Source organism: Emys orbicularis, chromosome 4 (genome assembly GCF_028017835.1).
Source record: "Emys orbicularis isolate rEmyOrb1 chromosome 4, rEmyOrb1.hap1, whole genome shotgun sequence".
NCBI classification, from domain to species: domain Eukaryota; kingdom Metazoa; phylum Chordata; order Testudines; family Emydidae; genus Emys; species Emys orbicularis.
In genome coordinates, this window is record NC_088686.1 from 34,472,585 (window position 1) to 34,491,364 (window position 18,780).

An 18,780-nucleotide genomic window follows, 5' to 3' on the forward strand; every position below is an offset into this window, starting at 1 on the left:
ATGATTCCTCTTCATGGTGGGGAGGGCAAAATAACAAAGATCTTTTGTTTTCTGTGGTCCCACAATAGTCCATCTGGTGTCGATGACCCTTGCCTGTTGGGCAGGATGTGACACTTTTTGTTACAGATCAGCACTTTGAACCAGTTAATGTATCTCTACTTTCTGGTAATTTACACAGTCAAAGGCTTACAATACAGTCGTTCAAATATTACCTTACAATGTGGGATGCAGAGGTTATCAGTGAGATTAATGCATGCGGCAACTCAAACAGATCCTTATAATTCTAATACCGATTTCAACAACACAAGTGAGCCAAACTGATTCTAGCTATGTATTTCAGTGTCCCATTGAGGTATGGGGACCTAGGCATGAGATGGCACCTGGGCTTCCAGCATCACAACCAGAATCAAAATAGGTTGTTTGGTGGGCTTAAGTTCCATTGCAATAGTGAGCTGCAATAGTGAGCTTCCGAAGTGCTGTTTTCTGAGTTATGGAAACAAACTGAGAGGTTTGGGTGGGGAGGGGGGGACTCATGAAGTGTTCTCTGTAAGGCTTTTTTAAACAAACTAAGGTTTTGCCATATCAATCTTTCTGAAAAAGCTGGGAAACTGAAATAATGTCAATTTCTCCCTCTTAAATCAAAACTCCCAATTGAGCTGTATGGGGGCGGGGAGGGGGACAATCATTCACGAGGACAGAAGTAGAATATGTCGGAGGAATCTGTCACTATTGTCAGACTTTTACTTCTATAAAACAGTAAATATAGAAGGGAAAAGGGATGAAAACTACCAAATCGTTCCTGACACTTTCAGTAATTGGCCCCCCTCAGAAATTATTGCAGTAGAGGATCCTTCAATTCTGCATGTCATTTTAAAAAAAGAAAAAAGAAACTGGTGCCAGATGCACACAGATGGAAAGTAGATCAACAGAACTACTATAAAGTGCAGAGAAAAGAGAGATCATCATATTGGTACATGTATTTTCATATAAAAATGATCTAATGCCTTTAACAAATATTCTAGCCACCCTAATTAAGGTGGCATTGTTAAACACTGAGAGGAATTCGCAAGAGGGTCTAGGTGCTGCAACACTCAGCATAGCAGCGCCTAACTTTTAGGGGCCCTGTCACCAAAAATAATTCATGACCCTGAGTTAGGCATCCCAGCTCTCCATACAATACATAGGGAGAGATAGGTGCCTAAGAATGGGATTCACAAAAGCCAGCCTGCTGAGTGGGGAGCCACCTAGGCTAGCCAATAGGAAATGCTGAGGCGAGGGGAGTGGCTTAAGTCCCCCTGCAAAGGGAGTTAGGTGCTTATCTCCATTTTGTACTCACAGGTGTGAACACTCTCCTGGAGTTAGGCACCAAAGCCAGGTCAGCCCTTTCTCAGGGAAAAACTGAGGAGGAGATGGTGTCATTTTTAGCTCAGTGGTAAGGACACTCACCCAGGTGGGAGATCTGGGTTCCATTTCCCTACTCTGCCTGAGGTGAAGAAGAGGGTTTCCCCTTGGCCAGGAGAGTACCCTATTCACTGGGCTATGAGGTATTCTGGGGCAGGTCTTTCTAAATCTCTCCTGTTGAAACTGGTCCCCACTGTGTGTAAATAATTAAATATGCATTTGAGCAGAGGTACTAGAATTTGGGTCTTCCTCCTCCCGGTTAGTGTCCTAATCACTAGGCTGTAGTCATTCTTTCTCTCTGACCCACTGTATACAGAGTGGATCAGCTTCAAAACATCCATTTTGTGTGGGTTTAGGTGTGCTTTGAGCATACCTACTAGACTAGGCCCAAAGGCAATAGGCAGAGGCCATATCTAGTCTGAGGGTATGGCTACACTATGAAATTAGGTCGAATTTATAGAAGTTGATTTTTAGGAAGCGATTTTATACAGTCGATTGTGTGTGTCCCCACTAAGTGCATTAAGTTGGCGGAGTCTGTCCACAGTACCGTGGCTAGTGTCGACCTCCGGAGTGTTGCACTGTGGGTAGCTATCCCACAGTTCCCGCCATCTCCGCTGCCCATTGGAATTCTGGGTTGAGCTCCCAATGCCTGATGGGCCAAAAACATTGTTGTGGGTGGTTTTGGGTACATGTCGTCAGTTGCCCCTCCTTCCATGAAAACAAAGGCAGACAATCGTTTCACGCCTTTTTTGTGCAGACGCCATACTGCTTTCAGCAGACGGTGCAGTAGGACTGCTAACAGTCGTCGTCCAACCACCACTTCCGCTGCAACTCTGCTCTCCTGCTTGTGTCTCGATAGCGAATTTCTCCATGTTGTCTGTCATGGGCTCCCGGGAACGTATGTTCTGCCTCGAGAAATGTGTGCGGTGCTAACCGTCGTCCTCCACCACTTCCGCTGCAACTCTGCTCTCCTGGTGCCATGAATCCACCTTGCAGGTCCTCTCGTTGTTCGGTATAAATATCTGTTTTTGTGGCATCCGTCGTCATCCACCGCTTCCGCTGCAACTCTACTCTTCTGCAGACACCATACCACGGCAAGCATGGAGCCTGCTCAGCTCACCGCTGCTGTTGTGAGCATTGTAAACACCTCGCGCATTATCCTGCAGTATGTGCAGAACCAGAACCTGCAAAAGGCGATGACAGCGCAATCACAATAGTGATGAGGACATGGACACAGACTTCTCTCAAAGCACATCAGGGTGGTAATGGGGCAGGTTCATGCCATGAAACGCCGATTCTGGGCCCGGGAAACAAGCACAGACTGGTGGGACCACATAGTGTTGCAGGTCTGGGATGATTCCCAGTGGCTGCGAAACTTTTGCATGCGTAAGAGCACTTTCATGGAACTTTGTGACTTGCTTTCCCCTGTCCTGAAGCGCAAGAATACCAAGCTGAGAGGAGCCCTCACAGTTGAGAAGCAAGTGGCGATAGCCCTCTGGAAGCTTGCAATGCCAGACAGCTACCGGTCAGTCGGGAATCAATTTGGAGTGGGTAAATCTACTGTGGGGGCTGCTGTGATCCAAGTAACCAATGCAATCGCTGAGCTGCTGCTATCAAGGGTAGTGACTCTGGGAAATGTGCAGATCCTAGTGAATGGCTTTGCTGCAATGGGATTCCCTAACTGTGGTGGGGCGATAGGGATATGCGTTCCGTCTATCTTGGGACCGGACGACCTTGGAAGCCAGTACATAAACCGCAAGGGGTACTTTTCAATGGTGCTGCAAGCAGTGGTGGATCACAAGGGATGTTTCACAGACATCAATGTGGGATGGCCGGGAAAGGTACATGACGCTCGCATCTTCAGGAACTCTGGTCTGTTGGAACAGCTGCAGGAAGGGACTTATTTCCCAGACCAGAAAATAACTGTTGGGGATATTGAAATGCCTATAGCTATCCTTGGACCCAGTCTACCCCTTAATGCCATGGCTCATGAAGCCATAGATAGGCACCCTGGACAGTAGTAAGGAGCTGATGAACTATAGGCTGAGCAAGTGCAGAATGGTGGTAGAATGTGCATTTGGATGTTTAAAAGCGCGCTGGCGCAGTTTACTGACGTGGCTAGACCTCAGCGAAACCAATATTCCAATTGTTATTGCCGCTTGCTTTGTGCTCCACAATATCTGTGAGAGTAAGGCGGAAATGTTTATGGTGGGGTGGGAGGTTGAGGCAACTTGCCTGGCCGCTGATTAAGCGCAGCCAGACACCAGGGCGATTAGAAGAGCACAGTAGGGCGTGCTGCGCATCAGAGAAACTTTGAAAACAAGTTTCATGACTGGCCAGGCTACAGTGCGACAGTTCTGTTTGTTTCTCCTTGATGAAAACCCGCCCCCTTGGTTCACTCTACTTCCCTGTAAGCCAACCGCCCTCCCCCCTTCGATCACCGCTTGCAGAGGCAATAAAGTCATTATTGTTTCAAAATCCTGCATTCTTTATTAATTCATCACACAAATAGGGGGATAACTGCCAAGACAGCCCGGGAGCGGTGGGGGAGGAGGGAAGCACCGAGTGGCGTGGTGGATGAGGGGAGGAGGGAAGGACAAGGCCACACTGCAATTCAAAACTTATTGAATGCCAGCCTTCTGTTGCTTGGGCAGTCCTCTGGGGTGGAGTGGTTGGGTGCCCGGAGTGCCCCCCTCTCCCCACACACGTTCTTGGGTGTCTGGGTGAGGAGGCTATGGAACTTGGGGAGGAGGGCGGGCGGTTACACAGGGGCAGCAGAGGCGGTCTGTGCTCCTGCTGCCTTTCCTGCAGCCCCACCAGATGCCGGAGCATATCAGTTTGATCCCCCAGGAGCCTCAGCATTGCATCCCGCCACCTCTCTTCTCGTTCATCCCTCCTTTCCTCGTGTTCATTTTCTGCTTGCCTGGACTCTGACATTGTTTGCATTCTGCTAAGCTCTTTCAGTGTGGGAGGACTGCATGAGTTCAGAAAACATTTCATCGCGAGTGCTTGGTGGGTTTTTTTTTCTCCCCCCCCCCCCGTCTTATCTGCACTAGCCTCTGGGATGGAGATGATGGGGTAGCGTTGAAACATTTGCAGCTGTGGGAGGAAAAAAAGGGAGAGTAGTATTTAAAAAGTCCCATTTTAGAGAACAATGGGTAGACTCTTTCAGGGTGGACCAAGCTGTTAACATTACATAGCACATGTGCTTTTGGTACAAGGTCACATTTTGCCTCTTATATCGAGGACCTGCCGGTTTGGTGTGAGAGATCACACACGCAGGGCCGGGCAACAGAATTCTGCTTACAGGCAGCCATGGTAATCCACAGTCTTTCAGCTTCTTCAGCCTTCATAACATGTGGGAATGGTTTCAAACAGCAGCACCCTCCTTTCCCATAATAAGCACCTGTTGTTGGGTTGGACATTTAAAAGGAGGGGCTGTACTGGCTGCAAATGCATCCCAAGTCTTCAGGGCAAATTTAATCATTAAACACACTTACTTTTTAAACCATGCTGTGACGTTGTGCAGTCTATATGGTTTTATAAAAACCTGATAATAAGTGAATATAATGTAACTGGGATAGTTTTAGAAAAATATGGTAAAAAGTGAATATAACGTACTGGGATATGCTTCATGCAAAAGGTCTCTTGTAAGGTATCATTACAAAGCTTATAATCTACTGAGTGTGATCATCCGATTTGTATAAATGTACCACTCTTGTATCTAAAACTAGAAATATAAAACATAACTCTGAGGGCCTATTGTAATTATGTAAAGTGTGGGCCATTAATGATGGTTTGGAATCTTGATGACTCCCATTAACAAGGACCATTGTCTGCAGATGACTGTGTTTACCTGTGAGTCTTCCTGTATATGTGTGTGCTGGCAAGTGAGTAATGAAGTCTTGCAGTGACATGTGATCATGTCACCTGAACTGGAATCCATCTTTAACCTGGTGCTTTTCCAGTGAGGGGGGGGTGGAAACCCAGAGGGACAAAAGGTTCCCGCCTTATGCAAAAGATATATAAAGGGGTGGAAGAGAACAGAGAGAGGGAGGAGCCATCATGGAGAATCCCCTAGCTAACACCTAAGCTGGAACAAGAGCTGTACCAGGGGAAAGAATTGTGCCCAGGCCTGGAAGGTGTCCAGTCTGAGAAAAATTTACTAAAGCATCTCTGAGGGTGAGATTATCTGTATTTAGTTTGATTAGACATAGATTTGCGCATTTTATTTTATTTTGCTTGGTGACTTACTTTGTTCTGTCTGTTACTACTTGGAACCACTTAAATCCTACGGTCTGTATTTAATAAAATCACTTTTTATTTAGTAATTTACTCAGAGTATGTATTAATACCTGGGGGAGCAAACAACTGTGCATAGCTCTCTATCAGTGTTATAGAGGGCGAACAATTTATGAGTTTGCCTTGCATAAGCTTTATGCAGGGTAAAACGGATTTATCTGGGTTTAGACCCCATTGGGAGTTGGGCATCTGAGTGCTAAAGACAAGCACACTCCTGTGAGCTGGTTTCAGCTAAACTTGCAACTTTGGGACAAGTGATTCAGACCCTGGGCCTGTGTTGGAGCCGGACAGGAGTGGCTGGCTCAGCAAGACAGGGTGCTGGAATCCTGAGCTGGCAGGGAAAACAGAAGCAGGGGTAGTCTTTGCACATTGGGTGGCAGCTCCCAAGGGGGTTTCTGTGATCCAACCCGTCACAGTGGCGTAGTCGGCAGGATTCGAACCTGCGCAGGGACACCCCAATGGATGCATTATATTTACAAAGGTACACTCAACAGAGGTACCTTCTCTGGCTTCATGGTCTGTGAGCCCACCTTGGGAGGGTTGGGACGGTATTGGCTCCAGGGTGATAAACAGTTCCTGGTTGTCAGGGAGAATGGTTTCTCCGCTTGCGTGCTGTGCGCTATCCTCATCCTCCTCGTCCCCAAAATCCTCATCCCTGTTGCATGAGACTTCCCTCCCACCCCCTTGCAGGTGTCCACAGACAGGGGTGGGGTAGTGGTAGGGGCCCCCCCTATAATTGCACGCAGCTCATCATAGAAGCAGCATGTCTGGGGCTCTGACCCAGAGCAGCCATTTGCCTCTTTGGCTTTTTGGTAGGCTTTCCTGAGCTCCTTAATTTTCATGTGGCACTGCTGCGGGTCCCTGTTGTAGCCTCTGTCCATCGTGCCCTTGGAGATTTTTTTCCCAAATATTTTGGCATTTCGTCTTTTGGAACAAAGTTCTGATAGCATGGATTCATCTCCCCAAACAGCGATCCGATCCAGTACCTCCCGTTTGGTCTATGCTGGAGCTCTTTTGCAATTCTGGGACTGCATGGTCACCTGTGCTGCTGAGCTCGCCACGCTGGCCAAACAGGAAATTAAATTCAAAAGTTCCCGGGGCTTTTGCTGTGTACCTGGCTAGTGCATCTGAGTTGAAAGTGCTGTCCAGAACGGTCACAATGGAGCACTTTGGGATAGCTCCCGGAGGCCAATACCGTCGAATTGCATCCACACTACCCCAAATTCGACTCAGCGATGTCGATTTCGGCACGAATCCCCTCGTTGGGGATGAGTACAGAAATCAATTTTAAGAGCCCTTTAAGTCGACAAAAATGGCTTTGTCATGTGGACGGGTGCAGGGTTAAATCGATCTAATGCTGCTAAATTCGACCTAAACTCGTAGTGTAGCTCAAGGCTAAGAATCCCACTAGGATTTGGGTGCGAGTTAGATGCTGAGCTGCAGGCTGGTGTCAGGATTTGAGGCTACTGTGCACCTGTTTAGTGTTTTGGAGACTTTAACAGTAGAAACTTAGGTGCCTAGGGACTATGGACACCTACAGGGTTAGGGGGTTTGTGATGGCCAGTGGCACCTAAACGTTGGATTAGGTCCCTAAAGTAGCAATTAGGCACCTATGTCCTCCTTGTGAATCTGATACTCAAGCATCTGTCCTCTTAATATATTACTATAGACCTAATCCTTGGACTTTGTTCTGTTAGTAAGAGAGAAGCATGCACATTATGCTATTAATGCCAATTCTACTGGATTTCTCAAAATCCTTTTTTTCTTGAAAATAAGTATAAGAAAAACTGGAAGCAATAGTAATAATATAACAATGGAAACAAATCAAACAATTTATTTTATATCAACAGAATATAAAGGAAAATATATAATGTTTTTGCTTCATATAACAAGAAATTTATTCATAAACTGTACTCATAAGAACTTAATACACAAACTAATCAGTAAGAATGTACAGTATCAAAAGCCATGCTTGAAAGACAGACATGAAACCTTTTTGCCTCAATGCTGCACTGTCCAAGAAGAACATTAAAAACTTGCCAAAAAGTCAGGAAAAAATCCTTTTAAATGCTTCCTGAATATTAAATGGAGAATGGTCTGATGCTATCAGAGTTGCAATATCTTATTCTTTACTCAGAAATAATTACAATGTATGTTCTAGCCACATGTAAAAAGTGAAATGTCTTGCCTATTATGTTACAAGTCAGTTCAGAATTTTTTATACTTTCCCTGCTATCCAAACCAAACACAGGCCTTTTAATAAGGAGGGTTTGTTCCTATTTAATTCTCTGCTATTATTTTGTAAAATATATTTTATAGTATCTCTGTTGTAAAATCATTTGAGCTATTTTACATGACAAATATGACATCAAAGCATGGCGAAGTGCTGTTTTAACTGTTTGATGAGCTGTTGTGTATCAACATGACCTGGAAATGCTTCCTTTGACTTCTGAGCAGCTATATAACTCCTCTGGAGATCTCCAACCTGCAAGACACGTACACAAACACTCTAGTCACAAACCGTGCACTATTTATTGCATGTACTCTGAGCAGCACACTTTCTGATGCCATGACACTTCCTCCACAAGTGTCCAAGTAAGCTGGTCCCAAGACTGAACAAATAAGTTTGATATAGGCCTAAAACCTCTAGTACAAGTGAGGGCTTTGAATAGAAAAGGACAAGGTGCTGCAGGAGACCTCTATGTAACCTGTGAACCATAGACCACAGCACTGTGATGACCTCATCAGAAAGACCTTCAGAGGGAGGATTTGAGAATAGGTGGGCTGGAGTCCTGGCTAGAAAGGCTGTCACTACTTATATACCAGGGTATTACATTGGGTGTAGGGGTTACATTAGCAGGCTGCATACAAAGCTGGTCTGCCCTAACTCCTGTAAAGTTCCCCTGTGCACAGCCTATGTAAATAGGCCACATGGAGAGACCAGGATACAGTCCTTCATCAGTAAGTATGGCAAATCATTTTTACAATGGAGAGGGTATGTTTAAGAATTAGTGGGTTATTCTCACTTTGATGTATGCACATAGCTCTTTCGTGTTAGTGGGCTACCCACATAGCATAGACTTGCATCTGAATCTTCTTCAAGGTGAAGGCAGAGGCAAAGAGCAATTTGTACTTGCAAAACATTTCAAGACCTATACACGCTACTCTTTTTATTACCAATGAGATTGTAATAGATAATGGGCATGAGTTTAAGAAAATTTTCTCAAGTTACTCGTCTTATCTACAGCACTTGATTCAAAACTAGTTTCCTACACATACTCTAACACGTCACACTTATTTTCAGTATAGATCAGGATAGCTCTTCTGCATTTTTCTTTCAAACTAAGTGAACAAAAGATAAATTACCAGTTCAATAACTGAAGTGTCTCTTATGACAGAAGTTAATAAAAAGCAAAAGTCAAAGGCATTAAAGTTGAAAAATATTATATTCCAGTATCCTGTAAAATTATGGCATAAACCATTTTAACATTCTTTTCCCTGTTAAGAAATCATAATAGGATGCTATTTTACTACTTAATATGCAAAATGATCAAATAACTATACAGACCACAAATGAAGTGAAAATTCTATAGTTCAGTAAATTTAGCTATGTAGTAATTCCTTGGATTTGCATAAAGGTCTTCAAAGTAGACACTTTTATTCTCAAAAGAAATTTGATTGATGGTGTTTGAATTCCAATCCCTGTGCATTACAGTGTAGACATACATGTTTAATCTAAAGGGTAGACGCTTTGCATTTTTTCATTCACGTATCTGAAAACTTGTTACATGCAAACAAAAACTTGTTAAGCTTTCAGATGACAGAAGAAGAAGAAAACAGTACATTACCTGGTCAGAGAGTGCTGCAAAATTGAAATGGGGCTCATACATATGAGGTGCTAAAGATGAAGCAGTCTGCAGTAATGCTCTTGCCTACATAGATTAAAAACAAGACTATATTGAAACATGTGAATGGGGGTGGGGAGAGAGAATGAGGAGAAAATGTGTTTTGTTCTGTGACGACATCATCTTGGATTGTCCCATAAATCTTAAAATACACATGAGCAATATTCACCACTATATAAAAGGCATAATTACAATTTAATAGCATTGAAATTAATGGGAATCTTGCCTGTGTTAACAAGGCAGAGTTGGAGCTTTAAATAGGCAATTTAGTACTAAATACCAAATAGAACATATTCCTCAAAAAAGGGGAAACTTTGAGAAACTGATCTAAATTTCTACTGGAGTTGGAGCTACTGTCTATTAAAACACTGCCTAATGCTCTGGAGTATTAAGTGTCCTTGAAAACCTAAAATCTGATCTCCTGAAAATGACATTTTTCAGGTTTAAGATGTCCCAGTGTGTATTGTTTTTATTGGGAGTTTTATGGTTTTCTTTTCACTTACTTTGCTATTAGCTCCCCTAAAATTCCAGAATCCTGAGCTAGATGAAATACAAATGAACATGTATCTGATATTATGCTATTCCCCCTGCATTTTCCCTGAAGCATTGTTCCAGTGAGCTGGCCAGGGAATGAAATTGACAAGAGTTCTGCTCTCTGCAGTGCTTGGAGAGCAGAATTCTCATCACTGGCTGTCCCCTGCAGGCTCACAAAAACAGATCCGACAGGAAGAGCTGAAAGATGGTGAGAGGTACATGTAAACATCCATACTCTCAAATGATCCAGCATTCTGATTTGCTCAGCCTAAACAGCTGATGTTTTTCACACTTTTTTTTTTGAAAGCTGATGATTTTAAAACCAACAAACCTGTAGTTGCATGAAAAGTTTGTGGGTGTGTGGATTTTTTGAGGTTGTCAGGTTTGAAAGTATTCCACTAAATATTGAACAAGCTGCCCAATAGCCATCAGGAGTCATCCTTTTAAGTGACAGGTTACTATAGTATTAAAGTAGTGAAAAATAACATGTGTGTACACATACATTATATATAAACTGAATTAATATACGGAAGATAAAAGTAATGCCATGAATGCAATACAAAAGTAAGTTCTTCTTGTGAATATTTTCCATTTTTTAATAGGAACTTTGTGGACATTTCAAATAAAATGTACTCTAACGATCATCTCCATAAAATAGGTTTTCTGCTATTTTGAAAAAAAGGCTATTAACATTAAGGTTTAGCACCCAAGTTGGGCTTTTGAGTATGCATTACAATACAGTCAAATTATGGAATAACTTGTTTCTCAAATACTGTCAATTTATTCTACCATCCTAGATACATTTACTATATTTGAGTCTTTCATTTTTATACTTAAAATAATGTATTTTTCATAAAGGTCTTGAATATTTTTGAGCAATTTATCTTTGCTATTCATTTAAATTTTGTCAGCACACATACTGTACTTTTTTCTTTTCAATCATTGGATTAATTTTCTTTAGGTACAGTTCAGGGGATTAAACAGTTAAGTATCTAATAGCTGCAAACTTCCATAGGTTCTGTATGTTAGCAAGTCTTCATTGTTATTCTTACACAAAGTATTAACTAAATTAATGGAAAATGTTTGGCCTGGATGTACAGTACTGCATGTTATACATAGGCATTAAATTGAAAAATGCCAATTTGAAAATTAAAGTTACAAGCAACTGAAAACAGGGGATTAGGCTGGAAATGCTTATCCAGCCTTAATTATAAGCAGTACCCACCTCTCTCAGTATAATTGGACTAAGGCTCCATCTGGGATATAAATTTATGTATGTTGAGTGAATGGGAAACAAAATAAAACTGAACTTCATCTGTCACAGCAAAGATCAGCATGAGGGTATGTTAAATGTTACCATGGTGATTGCTAGGATACTTGTATAAAGTTAGCTCTATAAATGACTTGGCTGCTTTGGAACAGATTTACATAAGTACTGTATATTCTTCTGGTGTGTGTATGTAATATATAAATCAACCAAACCAGTTTTGCTGTTCAAATGAAAAGATTCAGTTCTTACTGAGGGCCTATTCTGATTGACTTTCCAACCAATGTAGGTTTGATTTTCATGTGATTTACATGGAAAAAGTAGTAAAATGTTTTTGTTCTAACAGAGACAAGGTGGGTGAGGTAACTTTTTATTGGACCAACTTCTGTTGGTGAGAGAGACAAGCTTTCAAGTTTCTCAGACCTGAAGAAGAGCTCTGTGTAAGGTAATCAGTGTCACAGCTAAATACAAGGTAGAACAGATTAAACATAAGGCGTTAATACATTGCGAGACCATTCAAGATGAAGAGGGCAGTTAATGCCTCTGCAGTCATAGGACAAAGGAGGGTAAGTGTTACAAATTGTTGTAATATACAGATTATTCCAACATGCACATCATCTATATTTAGCTACACTTAGGGTGCATTGCAAAGAAAGCCTTACAGGAAGGCATTCTGTTCCTGTACAAAACTTGCTCCCATATGGTGTACTGCCTTTTTTCCTTATTATGAACACTCACTTATGTACAAAGTGGAAAAAAATGCTGCTATCCAGTTATGTTCAGGGTTCCCTTTGTGCCCAGGGTAGTGGCATATTCTTGTCTATTGTAATTTTTCTATATCATTTTCCAATGCCTTAGCATGGAATATTATTATTTATTTAAGCCAATGGTCACATTCTAATATGAATGCTTAACTCAGAAAAATCTCAAGGTAGCCTTCGTGATTACAATGCATAAATAAATATTACTGGCTGTACATAATTTTAATGAGGCAATCTCTTCATCACCTCTTTGTAGAAGAAATACCTTGGCACCTGATAATGGACTCTCTTTTTTTTTTTTTTTTTTCTTCTCACCTACCTCAGTCAAGCAATATATTCCAACAGGGTGTTCAGCATATTAAGGCAATGACTACAGGATAATTAGTTTGCTCTAATACAGGCCATAGCATTTTTATCCTCTTTTACTTCTGGGCTACCATTTTACCTTCAGAAAACCCTAGTTTGCCATAACTGTCAACAGCAGATGCTGTGAATTGCAAACATTGCTGGTCTTCAACCAGCCACTCGAGGATTTATGAAGACATGAGTCTAGTGGTGCATGCTATGAAAATCCAGAGGCTACCTCAAAACATGCATCTGAGTTAAACTTTGCTGACAAGCAAGCCATCTGGCTGGTTTCTCACTCAACTGAAATTTCCTTGAAATCAAGATGCTAACCACAGGAGGTTCAAAGCAAGCATCTCACATAGCTTTAGAGTTTAGCACCAACCTGCTCAACATGACCCCTTCGTATCTCCAGCACAGCCAAGTTGTTATAAGCTTCTGCATGGTCATTATTATTGGCTAGGGTCAGCTTGAAACACTGGTAAGCCAAGTTCAGGTCACCTATTCCCTAAAAACATCAACAGCGTTTTTCACTCATCAAAAAGTTTGACAGTAAATTTCAGGTTGCTTAGTTGTCCTTTCTGTTTTAAAGGAATGTTTTTTTATCTGGATGTACTATTGTAAAATAAAAATTTTGTTACTTTAAATAAAAACACACTGACAGAAACCCTACACACAATTCCAGTTTTTCTCAATTGCCTTTTGCCCCCCTCTCCTCATATGGGGGCTTCTTACTCTAGTACAAATATCAGAATCTCTGGTCTGAAACATTTGCTAATGTTTCAATTATATGATTTAAACTGATACAATGCATGGTCACCTTGAAACTGCCAAACACTAAGAAATACATGCATCATAGCTTTTAAACTTCTGAGGGTGTCAAAATGTATGCATTAAGGGTCTTATCCTAATTCCAATAAAGTCAATGGAAGCATTCCCATTGACCTAAGGTAGAACACTGTTGAAAGCTAAATGGTGTATAGAAGTCTACTTCCAGGCAGGTAGTTAAAGAGAAATACAAACTAGGTTATGCATTAATGTGATATTCTCCTCCATATGAAAGGATTTTACAATGAACTCTATTAAAATTAACAAATTAGATAACTTGAATATCTTTACTGGACAATTACCACTTGTATTTCTGTTTTAAAAAGCAAGCTGTAACAGATGCACCTTCTCAGCCACAACACATGCTACTCTAGGGTCTAATTCTATTCTGATACTCTAATTCGATTGCCATAAAAATTGTTATCCAATAGCATGTAGCAACCCAGCACTTCCTGTCTAAGGGGAAGCAGCTGTAGGAGAAACTACTTTTGAATCTGGTATCTTAGTCTAATAGGTTTGCAACAGAACAAGTTCCACCAGGGTTCTGTCGGAGAGTCTTTCAGCCAGATGTGACAACATGCCAAATTGGAAGAATGAAAGGTATTCCTCCCCTGGGGTTTCTTCCTGTTCTGAACTGTTAGTAAACCCTCAACCCAACTAAATATGTGCTGTGCTTTATTTTGTACTATCAGACTTCCATACTGTAAATTTTTTCACAACAGGCCTTTGGGTCTATCATACCAATTCCTTTTGCTTCAGCATTATTGGTTTTTTTTTTTTTTTTTTCATTCAGTAAACTCATATTTATTCAGAAAAACTTTAATTTTTTCATACCACAGCCACATGCCCCAAGTTGTACCAAACATCTGCTGCCTCCTCCTCATTTTCAGCCAAAGAAAGTGCACGTTCAAGGGAGGTCAGTGTCATATCATACTGCTGGGCAAAGAAGCAACAGAGGCCCAGATTGTTAAATAGCTGGCAGTTATAAACACCCATCTGCAGGAGACGTCTAATTGAAGAGAAAAATAATTTAACAGTTTTAGATGTATTGCAAGTATGAATTTCTTTCTAAATGGGAAATCTTCCCTCCATCCCAACAGAATTAGGCATGCCTAAGAACATTACATAACAATAATATGATCTGAAAGAAGTAAAATAATTTGAGTTCAAAGCAAATGTGAATTTTAAAAAGTAAAAACCGCAGTTAATCATGGGCAATGACCATCCTGTTCGTCTCTGGCTTAGCCTTTCAAACACATTTTTGCCAATGGACACAGCACTGATTCTACACATAGAAATAGTCTATGCAAAATGCTGTGTGTGTAAATTGAAACTCTCACACTTTGGCTTGTCAGATGTGCCACTATATTTGATTTTAGTGTAACTCAGAGTTGGATATATCCCTCATCACCCAACCTTAAAGTTGTAACTTGTTGCTATCACTTTTTATAATCACTCTTTATACTTGTTATTTTGGCCCAACCCTGGGCTTTCAGCAAAAGTCAAATCAGATCTTATCTAACCTGTAATCCGATTTACATAGTAGCATATTACATGCTGCACATTAACTTTCAACAAAAATTTGAAAAGTGTGTTTTATTAAATCAGAACTCTTTTATAAGATTTAGAGGGAAAAGTACACTTAAGACCAAATCTTAGAATGAATGTAGCTGCTTTGCACGGGAGCACAGGCAAATTCTGGACCTAAAGCCAGCATAGCTAATGACAGGAGGATCACCATAATGAAGGGAGATCTTCAGGTGGCATAGAACTAGCATAGATGCTGTAGTCCATAGAGCTAGCGTAGCCTTTTATTTTACTCAGAAGTAACACAAGGAATCTACAGGCCTGTATCATGTAAGACACCGGTTTAAGCAAGTTAGCAGAAGTATGGTAGGCCTGTGATATAGCATAAATAAAATGGCCCAATAGTTACCCTAGATTTTGGGAAACTGGGAACAGCTTGCTCAATAGAGCGAGTTGGTACATAACAGTACCAGGCAACTACAGGAACACTGAACTGGTACTGGGCTTGGATATTTTAGGACCGAATCATTGGCAGATGTCTAACTACAAACTTGCTTGAGCAACAGGTGACTATGTGATAATGAGTTAAATTACATTAATATGTTAACCTATAGGATAACTGCACCCCAATATTATGAGGGTGACAAAGTTAGATTTGGACATGGAAGGCTAAGCATCAGAATGAATATTTGTGATAGTGCCCAGGCCCTATAATAGGACAAGCCACTTTGTAATGGGGGCTAGCGTTCCATCATTAACCGTTCAGCTCTTCATTATCTACCACCAATCTTTGGGCACTGAAGATCCGGGACCATCGGACTTATTTGGCATGCTGGAGGCAGGGCTGGTCCTTTGTCTCTCACCGCTAGGTCCCCAAGGAAGGGTGTAAGTATATGAGCATATGCAGGGAATGACACCAAAGATATCCCTAATACTGTATTACTCCATCTGTTTGTGTGATTTGGGGCTTTTCTGTCCTTACTAATTGGCTGTTATTAAAACAAGGCTTTGCTTTGCCCTCAGTATGAGTGTCTTTGCCATATATCCCAAGGTTCCCTACAAGACATTCAACTTATCAGTTTTAATGCTTTGGGGGGGGGGGGCAGGCTTCAGGCGGATGCGGGGTCTAGGGCAGCCTGGGGAATTAGCAGGGGGTCTGGCGCCAGCAGTAGCGAGTGACCTGGCCCCAGCCTGCCCATGTCCCTGTTCTGCTCCCTTTCCCCCAAGCCCTCACCCCGCCTCTTTCCAGCTTCCTCCCCCGAGCGATGCTGGGAGTCGGTGGAGTGTCTCAGTGCTGCCGGTGCCAGGCCCCCGCTAATCCCCCAGGCCACCCTGGACCTCGCATCCCCCTGAAGAGCGCCCCCCCCCAAAGCGCAGTAAGTCCAAACATTGATGGAGCCAGGCCCATGTTCCTAAATATTGGTGGAACATGGGGCCCATATAACTCGCTGCCTATGCTTAATCCTTCAAGGTGGTGTGTGCCTCCTGCAAAATGAAGTTGAAAATCAGGTCCTTTTGAGCCCCCTCTTCATTCATTAATCAGGTACTCAACCATTTTGATGCACTTTTATTTTAACAATCATCCTACATATTAAGTGCTTAAGTGTAATTACCATATTATAGGTATAGAAGATATTAGAGTAGGTATGTTGGTGATACAGTAGGCAATATTTCTCCATTTGCTTAGACACCTTTGATTCCTACACCCTTGCATTTTCTCTGGCACTATCAATGTTACAAAAATATTTCTCTTCAATATTAATCTTACTTGCGCACACACCTGTAAAACCGCAAAGCTATCTCAGGTTGGTCTGAATAAAAGTGGTTACTGCCAATGCATGCAATGGCTTCCACATGAGTGTTATCTTGTTTTAAGACTTCTCTGTAGTATTCTGCAGCTAAGGAGATGTTATTCATTTCCTGCACATCAAAAATACAAAAACAAACGAACAAATATTTTGCAAACTGTAGTAATCTTGCTTTTTATCATTTTATTAAACTCTTATAAAGTGCCATAAACTTACACAGTGCTTTACAGGGCCTGGGGAAGGAGCTGGCAACCTAAGGGTATGCCTACACTGCAGCTGGGAGCGTGCTTTTCAGTGAAGGAAGACTGACATGCGTTGGCTTTTGCTTGAGCTAGTATGCTAAATTAAATGAGCACCAAGTATTACAATGAGCCTCTGAAAACTGGAATCATGGAATAATGTAGTAAGTTTGTTTCCAGTAGGAAGTGCCAATTAAAATGATCATATTGTATCTAAAAATACACCTGGATGTATGGTATTTGGATGGAGAAGTAGGATAGACTTTTTTGCTTCTTGTAACAACTAGACCTATGTCCCAGGTACTTTGAGGGGTTACTGTCACCAGAGAAACCGCCTCCTGTGGAAGATGCGCGAATGTACAAAATGTAGAGGTCATTCAAAAAGTGTTTTTGTTTAGAGAGCAGTTTGTTCCTCTACCCTATTGCTCATAAAACATCCTACAGTGTATCAAACTATCACCCTGAGCAATTTGACTGAAAACAGTCAAATTAAAACCTGTTCTATCACACAATAAAACTGTAGCAAATTAACTTATGCAAATTTACATTTCTCAAACAAGGAAACATACTAAATTTTAATAATAGTACGATCATTTAAAAACCTGGAGCAGATGGAAAGTGGCAGACCTTCTCTTTTTCTAATGCCTAAGGAGAAAGTGACAATGAAGGTGTTTGGTACATATGTCCCTCCAGGCATGTACAAAGAGAGCTGAATGGTTGTATGCGATGGTACAAATCTTTAAGTTATAAATCTGTAGTTATGTGACACACCAAGGCCCATCAGTACAGAAACCAACATCTTTCTATAACAATGGTGCAGAGAAATATCTAATACAGTCTGCAGTACAAAAATTCATAAAAAGGCTGCATAATGTTAAGGATAGTCTACAGAATAATTTGCCACATTATTTAAACACCGCTTTCTTAAACTGCATTTAAAGATTCAGATAGGAAGACCAGAAAAAGGATTGCAGATTTTTCTTTATAAAAAAATCCAAAAACATTTACCTTGAAAATGGGTATTAGACAAAAATGGATGGCTTCTTCTTTATACTTTGAAATAGATTTATTGCCATTTCAGTGTACAAGGCAAACTACAACAATATAAAACTCAATACTTCTCTGTTTTTAATGGCAGCATTTTCTTTAATGCAAAATAAAAGCAACTACCTCTGATTATCAGCCTACAATGAAACCACTGTTCTATTTTAAAATATTAGTACCGTATATACTCATTCATTAGCCCGTTCATTTATAAGCCGACCCCCCCAAGATGGTTAGGTAAAAATAGCAAAAACTGTATGACCCTTTCATAAGCCAATCCTATATTTCGGGGGTTGGCAAACTTTTGGCTCCTGGCCCGTTAGGGTAAGCCACTAGTGGGCCTGGACGTTTTGTTTACCTGGAGCGCTCACAGGCACGGACCCCCCTTGGCTGGGAACGGCGAACCGCGGCCACAGGGATCCGAGGGGCTCCATGCCTGCAGACGCTCCAAGTAAACAAAACGACAATGTATTAGATACTCAATTCAATGATTCCATAGAGTTTAATATCATCAAATTTTGGTGTAGACCCGTTTATAAGCCAACCCCCACTCTTTGATGCATCACTTTTTTACCAAAAATATTTGGCTTATGAATGAGTATATACGGTAGTTACATTTAAAACAAATACCACCTAAGCTATGACACATTTCAACTTTACTAATTCACAATGACTTAACAGTACTAAGGAAGGCAGCACTGATCTGTAGACTATCCTGCTCTTTAAATCTACTAACAGGCCGTTTGAGACACCAGCACTTTTCTTCTCTTTTAGATCAATGAAACATGTATAAGCCAATCATAGTACTAAATGGACAAT

General features: G+C 41.3%; 1 protein-coding gene across 5 annotated transcripts in view; it reads right to left on the bottom strand.

Annotated features, from left to right (window-relative positions):
• Positions 1 to 8,071: 8,071 nt before the first annotated feature.
• TTC8 (tetratricopeptide repeat domain 8) overlaps positions 8,072 to 18,780 on the bottom strand; it is a 60,597-nt gene continuing 49,888 nt past the window's right edge. For 3 of the 5 annotated variants that reach the window (XM_065403698.1, XM_065403696.1, XM_065403695.1), the window contains 5 exons: positions 16,651 to 16,790; positions 14,178 to 14,352; positions 12,901 to 13,023; positions 9,552 to 9,635; positions 8,072 to 8,188 (listed from right to left, as the gene is read on the bottom strand). In XM_065403698.1, the coding sequence (XP_065259770.1) occupies positions 8,072 to 8,188; positions 9,552 to 9,635; positions 12,901 to 13,023; positions 14,178 to 14,352; positions 16,651 to 16,790 (639 nt within the window). The remainder of the gene's footprint in view (positions 8,189 to 9,551; positions 9,636 to 12,900; positions 13,024 to 14,177; positions 14,353 to 16,650; positions 16,791 to 18,780) is intronic. The other 2 variants (XM_065403699.1, XM_065403697.1) reach the window with 1 other exon arrangement.